We start from the raw sequence: 7,290 nt of genomic DNA on the forward strand, positions 1-7,290 counted from the left end.
ATAATAATAATAATTAAGCTAAGCACAAGGATTTTTTTATCTCATAAAAATTATTTATGAAGTGCAATTCAATGTTTATGGTGCTGTAGTATGTTAAAAAAATTTTAAATTTTACGATTAATTTGACACAAGTTTAAATTAATTAATAACCCTAGCCTTGGAGTAGCAAAGTTTGCAAAATTGATTCAATAAACATTACCAGTTTTAAATACATTTAAAATTAAAATTATACAAAAAAAGATATTTATTAATAAAATAGTATAACATTGATCAGGTTGAGCTCAGACCTAAAAATTTTATAATCAATCCGAATCCAAGTTGGGTCAAGCTAATGGATCTTAAAGAATAACCCGATCTTTGAACGCCTCTAATTATAAAATCCAAGTGTAGTTTGTTCAAAATTGGCACCAACACTCCTTTTATTTCCAACTTGTAATATTATGGGCAGACTTTGGTTTGGTAGGTAATTCCAGTAAAATAGATAGATTATTTAAAACAATTAATTGAGCATTCCTAACACCAAATCTTCATGTTTATAATATATGTTTATAATTGAGCATGTACTTTTGAAATTGGAATACAAATTTTTGTATTCCTATGAGATTGTTCCAAATATATGTTCTAGAATGTCATGAGCTTTGAAATGGTATACATACAAGAGCAGGTTAACCCACATCATGCTGAAAATTGACCTTGCATACAATTCATATTCCTAATGACAACATAGGCCACGAGAGACAGAGAGGCAGACATAGAGACTTAGATTAATGGTGGTACATAGACATAAACGTCTGGTACGGCATATGTCAAAACATCCCTTGACAACTAGAGGTGTGTAAATGTAAACCGAACTGAACAATTAAACCAAATCGAAATGAGTTCATTTTTTTCAATTCGATTAGTTTAATTATTTAGATAGTTTGATTAGGATAATTTAGTTATTAAAGTTAATTCAGTTCGATTTCGGTTAGGCATTTTCCTAACTGAGCTTAAGTTATTTGCTCAAAACTATTTATGAAACCCAAAATTCACTGCATAGTTTCTGCGAGGAAAGCATAGCATATGCCAAATGCACGCCTGATTCTCTCCGACAAAACAATAAGATTTCAGCTGGCCAATTCCATTTCTAAATCAGACAAAACAAAAAGAATTTAGCTGCCCAATTATGTCTGTTCTGATTCTATACTGTGCTCCTCACCAACAGAAATGCTAACAACTTTCCTTTAGTCAGCTGGATTATTTATGCTCTACAATAAATCAAAGCCTCAAAGGCAAAAAATACTCTTTTCTCACGGTTCCTTTATAATTACTTCCCCACCCCTTAACCAACCCCTTTCCTTCTACTTATCCAGAATGCTTCCACAATTTCACGTTTTCCAGCATGCAATTGTTTGCACAGCACCTATCAGCATCATGTAAATACATAAATCACGTATAACCTATGCAAATGACATTTGCTAGCAAAAATGCAATACAAGAAATGGCTCTATAACTACCAGCAATTCTAAAAGCATGCAACTTAAAGAATAAGGTAGGATTCGTTCGAAAGAATATAGATTCTTTCACCCGAAAATTTTTATTTACAAAATAAAATATGAAAACTAATTAATAAAAGACAGTCTCATATCCGACCTTGTAGTGATTGTGCTCTACGATGGCCACTCTACTACTATAAATGGGTTAAAATCAAGAAATCTTTCTCAATTGCGACATCAACTAATTGTGCTTGGAATTTAGATGATGCCTAAACTAGTGAACAAACTCTAGCAAAACAAGACTTATGGGATGGGAATGAATGAATACACCAAGGGAGTATATGAGATGGAAAAAGAGTCTCCCTATTATGCAGCCCATCCCACGAACCCAAATTCAAAGAAAAACAAAATTAATGAATGAGAACTGCTGCTAAAGGAGCAACAATATTCTGTACTAAACACACTACTTGGGTACTAGCAAGAAGGCAAACACATCATCTTTCCAAGAAAGCTATTAACATGCTGAAGTGGTTTTTCCTGGCTTCAGTTGCCTTCCTGTCTTTTTTTAAAGTTTTAAATCAAATAAGAGTTAAAAAATTACTTCGTAGTACTAAATGAAAGAATTAAATAAATTTTCAAGTGGTTCCAAAAAGCAAATAATCATGAGTCAAAAATTTGTCAACAGCTACATAGACAGTTACTTTCTCATATATCCATAGTATTTCTTACAGAGGAGATGGATCTTTCACACAGTGCATGGTATCTGGCAGTAAATTATGACTAATTGGCTTCAAACCTCTTCTAAACCACCGATTTATGAGGGTCAGCTCTAGTCTCCGAACCTGCAAACATTTAGTCTCTCCCATTATAATTCATACGAATTTGAAAGAAATAACAGAAATCAACACATACTAACAAAATAATACCAAAGCAGAGACGCAGGGAAGTAAAATACAAGCCAAAATATTAAAACAATCGCAAATCAACCTTCACCAAGATCTTATCTGCACCCTATACTATTTCATTTTTTTTTTTTTTGAAAGTTATACTATTTCATCTTAAAATGCAATGTACACGTGTTTTCCATTTAAAACAATAACAAACTCAGGAAAAAGAAAAAAGAAAGAAGAAGAAGAAAAAGAGAGTTAACTTTTATATATTAAAAGATCCAACAGCGATGGAGTGGCCACGCCAAACCCTACTCATCAATCAAGTTTGGACTTCAAGTTCTCTCCTTAACACCTTGCAGTTAACTCTTAAATCCATTCTCCTTGCAGTGAATAGCCTTCCTCCAACATGGTTCTCATAATTGTAATTAATAGAAAAAATGGAAAGAGGATTCAAAAATTATCCATGTTGTTCAGGAGATTTGTCAATCAAAATAACTACCTTGAAAACATGATGTGTATCTACCAATGTGGGATTGATGATGGAGGTTTGTTGGCATGCAATAAAAACACTTAGGGAACGAATTTTTCCACATAGGTGTAATTCTAATATAGTACAAATAATGTACCCAATACCAAGAAAGCTTGAAGACAACATTTCACTTAAGAGGGAAGATGCAAGTCAACAGCTATTGGCAGAGACTTGATAGTTTCATCAAAGAAAAGAAAAACAAGCTCTAAGTGAGCCAAGAAACATGCTAATTGACAGCCCTACTAAAACAAATCCACCACATCTCATCATTATATATCTTATGTCTGATTGTTGTATAAGTTGACATCCACCAAGAGTGATAGATTGAATTGTTGCAAAACCCTAAAAGACTTAATTTAGAAAGCTGATGCAATAAGGGAAAAAGACAGTCTCTAGTCACCATATGGTGACTATAATAATTTCAAAATAACAATTAAATAGATGTAAGGTCTTGTAAGAGAATGGAGAAAGATCCAATAACTATGGTCTTTATTAATGTTCTAAAAGTTAACTGCTAAGGCTCAATTTCAGAGACAAAAATCTTCTGCAGCAAGCTTCTCTCACAATAAGAGACCAAAGAAATATCAAGATACTTTCCCAGGGTTTGCATTCTAAATCTTTTCTGTTCAGAGCGTTCAATAAGGTGCTTCAGTGCATAAAAAGAAAAAAACAAAAAACAAAAACAAAACAAAGCACAAAAGACAGAAAAACAAAACAAAAATGAAAGGAAACTAACCTGCCTAACAATGAATGGCTCCTCAACAAGACTCAGTGGCTCAGTTAATATAGTCAAAAACCCATTTCGATTTCCATAAACTACATCAGTGAAGGGCCGATCACCCACCTGCCATAAACATAAATTAGGTCACTAACGTAATCCGAAGTCAAACACAAAAACAACTATCCAGCAGGTTCAATCACCCTTTGCATACCATGATAAGTTGCGATGATTGACATCCAAAGTGTTTCTCGATTTCTTCAGCTGTTCCAGCTGGTTTCTTCACCCCTAGAAAGACATGTCAGATAGACACACTAATCAATTCTAGATAAACCAAACGCTTTTAGCATAAATTAACAATAACTCATATTAATGTGTGCTAAACCTACAAATAAAATTTAGCAACAATTGAAAATCCCAAGCCATTTACATGCTTAGTGTTTTAACATAGAAATGAAACTGCAACATACAGTTAAAAGATTAATATATTTATTCATGAATGGTATAGAAATGAATTTGGTAACAGACGTAAAGTAAATGCTTAAACTGAGAAAGAACACTTACTATGCCTTATGACTTTAATACCAATAGTCCCCTCTAGTTTCTTGGCCTTCGAACCATCATGATCATACTCTAAAAGACCTTAATTCATCATAACGAGGAGGAAAGGGGCAAAACATCAACATATTGCACAGAAACACAATCAGCAAGAGTTAAAACAGGAATCAATATAAAAGAGTAAAGGCAAAAGTTACCAGCAGAGTTACTAAACACGGCGATATCAGGACCAAACACATCTTTGCACTGCTCAATAGAAGGCTCAAGAGGAGGCCAAAGCGTCAAAGAATAAGGAGCAGTAATCGTATTATCCTTATCGAAAACAACACCTTTGAACCCTCTTCTGTGCAGCTCATTCCAATCAATGCACCTTATATCACGCACTGCAACATGGGGCAACGCCAAGTGACGGTCTCTAACGAACACTCCAACCGACGAAACAATGCCTTCAACATTGATTCTTTGTCCCACCGCAGCTTTCAAATCTGTCCACCACATGTTTGTGAAAATAACTCCGAGGAAATGCCAAAATTTGGTCTTTCTGGGGTGTTTGTTCTCTTCTTTATCTTCGTTTTGGGGATCTGGGTCTTGGTTATTTACGTTGATTTTGCTAAAGGAAGAGTAAAACTGGTCAAGGAATGTGGATTTCTGATCTGGGTATGTGTGGCTGTTTGTCCTGTTCTGGTTCTCTTGTTGGGGTTTGCTGAAATTGCTAGTTGTCGTGGGGAGAGTTAAAGAACAGAGGTTTCTGATGTGGGATTGGTTCCTGGGAAAAGAAAGATTGGAGGGATTTTCTTTGAAATGGAAATGAAGGAAGCGGTTGGGGACGGGATAACAGCAGTTGGGGAATGCAGCAACTGCAACCGGCTGCATCTCCAATGTGTTGTTATAATTTCTCGATAAAGAAGGGCATTTTCAATTTTTTTTTTCATTTCAAGTGAAGTTGTGGTAACCTTTTTTTCGAGACAGTTGGCTTGGTTTGCAAGTCGGAGCCTTTGAGGGACCGTCGATTGCCACTGCCATCTATCGTAGATCTCTTTCCCTTGATTTGACCATCTAACCTTCTAGTTATACAGTGGACTGTAGTTTAGCCAATATTTAATAAATTTAAATTTCTAATATTGAGCAGATTGGTCTGAATTTACATTTGAAAAAGAAACATTAATTATAAAAAAATCAAATTATATCAATGTAAAATTAATTAATTTTTCTTCCTTTTATAATTTCAGATCAATTATTATTTTAGTAAATCAATCGTTAGATTTAATACTATGTTTGTATTCATTACATACTTAAAATTTTGAATTAATCATATATAATTATTATTTATATGAATTGAGATTTTTTCAATATATGTTTAATTATCAAAATTTCATGAACAGTTAAATAATTATAATTATCTTTAACTTTTGATACGCACGGTATTTATGAATAAAATATAAAATTTAAGAGTTAAATTTGTTTTAAATATGAAATTATATATTAGAGATAGATTTATTATTTGCTTAACAAAAACATGCCTCTCAAGCGTTGAGTAAGTTACAATACATTTTATAGTTAATTTTTATATATGATTTATATTTAATACATTGATAATATATTTACAAAATGTTGTCACCTTATTAACAAGTTAAAACTAAAACTCTAACAGCATGTTTGATTTTGAATATTCGTACCTTCATTTGGTTGCCAAATGGCCTAAAGAATAGTCATTCTCCCGCAATCACTATTTTTCAAAATTACCCAAAATCAAAGATAAGCTACTCCTAATCCTTTATGGTATTTATTATTCCATGGTTGGGGAATAGCTTCTAAAATTAATAAGACAAAAATACTCTTTATAAGTGAAACGATAAAAAAATTTAAGTTTTTAATTATATATTATAAAAATTAATATTTTAAATTTAAAAATTAATTAAATTATTAATATTTTTAATCATAATAATTTTTAAATTATAAATAAAATATTAATATTTAAATTATAAATTATTAATATCTTTAATAAATTATAAATCATTGATATTTAAAAAATAAAATAAATAAAAATAGATAATTATATATTATAAAAAATATATTTTTATTTTTTATTTATTCTTTTGTTATTCCAAAATTTTTTTTACTCACTAAACATTGAAATAAATCATAGTAGCAATGCTTACCTTATTTCATTCCATCAACCAAACTAAATAATAACATTTTCATTCTATTCCTACCTTATTTTATTTTTATAAAATTCTTATTCTATTCTATGTCATTCTATTCTACAAACTAAACGCGCCCTAAGGTACTAAATATTAAAAATTTCCATAGAAACTAAATTAAAAAAATTCTCTCTCCAACCTCCAACACAACAGTTCTTTTCTTGTTCTCCTCTTGCTATCTCTGTCTAAATCCATCATCCTCTTTCTCAAGGCCCTAGCCAATTAAAGTACCCTTTATTGCTAATTTTTATATATTTGTATACATTGGTATTCTCTTATATTGTTCTTTATTTCTTTTTATTTCATTGTCTATTTTCTTCTCTCATCCTTGGGTAAATTGCACCTCAAGGTACTAGACCTTTATATTGATTACCTGGTAGTTCTTAACATTTAAACCATTCCAATTGAGTACTTAACATCAAAATTTGAAACAATTGTCATCCAATCACTTACATGATATGTCAACACCACACAATATTGACTCACACGAGTTAGTCAACAACAATATCAAATTAAATTCTTAAAAAAATCACTTACAAGTAAGTGAATTGAGTCACATTTTAGCTTATTGTTATAATAAAAATATAAATAAATTTACTTTTATATATATATATATATATATATATATGTAAGTTGAATCTCTAAATCCATGTGTGAATATTAAAACACCAAAAGAATCAATTATTTATTCCATACCTATTTGATTCATAGAGGTAACCATTGCTCGCAACGGAAAGATAGAAAATTTCTGATTAAGGCTAGATCTTCCTCTTCACACTTCTCTATTATTTGTGACGGCTCTCAATGGGCAGATACCGTTAAGTTAGAAGGGAAGAGGGGATTTAGCCATAAATATATATATATATATATATATATATATAATAAACAAAACCTTAATACTAACCTTCCCATTAAAAGA

The 7,290-nt window shown here is 31.3% G+C and overlaps 1 protein-coding gene across 2 annotated transcripts; it reads right to left on the reverse strand.

Annotated features, from left to right (window-relative positions):
- Positions 1 to 1,093: 1,093 nt before the first annotated feature.
- On the reverse strand, positions 1,094 to 5,201 carry LOC18612152 (haloacid dehalogenase (HAD) superfamily protein). Of its 2 annotated transcripts, XM_018115643.2 has the most exons (6): positions 4,368 to 5,201; positions 4,177 to 4,254; positions 3,827 to 3,900; positions 3,631 to 3,738; positions 2,205 to 2,317; positions 1,094 to 1,402 (listed from the first exon to the last, which is right to left on the reverse strand). In XM_018115643.2, the coding sequence occupies exons 1-6, from the start codon at positions 5,041 to 5,043 to the stop codon at positions 1,345 to 1,347; spliced, it is 1,107 nt and encodes a 368-aa protein (XP_017971132.2). In that variant the 5' UTR covers positions 5,044 to 5,201; the 3' UTR covers positions 1,094 to 1,344. The 2 variants fall into 2 exon arrangements, with proteins under 2 accessions (XP_017971132.2, XP_017971099.2); XM_018115610.2 differs by lacking the exon at positions 1,094 to 1,402 and having other exon boundaries at positions 2,104 to 2,317; positions 4,368 to 5,199.
- Positions 5,202 to 7,290: the final 2,089 nt, after the last annotated feature.

Source organism: Theobroma cacao, chromosome 1 (genome assembly GCF_053813885.1).
Source record: "Theobroma cacao isolate CCN51 chromosome 1, ASM5381388v1, whole genome shotgun sequence".
In the NCBI taxonomy this organism is placed as follows: Eukaryota; Viridiplantae; Streptophyta; class Magnoliopsida; order Malvales; family Malvaceae; genus Theobroma; species Theobroma cacao.

Bases quoted from the DNA above. Each gene is read 5' to 3' on its own strand.
- LOC18612152 (XM_018115643.2), bottom strand. From the start codon at position 5,043: ATGCAGCCGGTTGCAGTTGCTGCATTCCCCAACTGCTGTTATCCCGTC. The intron at 4,255-4,367 runs GTAACTTTTGCC...TGATGAATTAAG, and splicing joins CGTGTTTAGTAACTCTGCTG to GTCTTTTAGAGTATGATCAT. The intron at 1,403-2,204 runs GTAAGAAATACT...TGATGCTGATAG, and splicing joins GTGAAAGATCCATCTCCTCT to GTGCTGTGCAAACAATTGCA.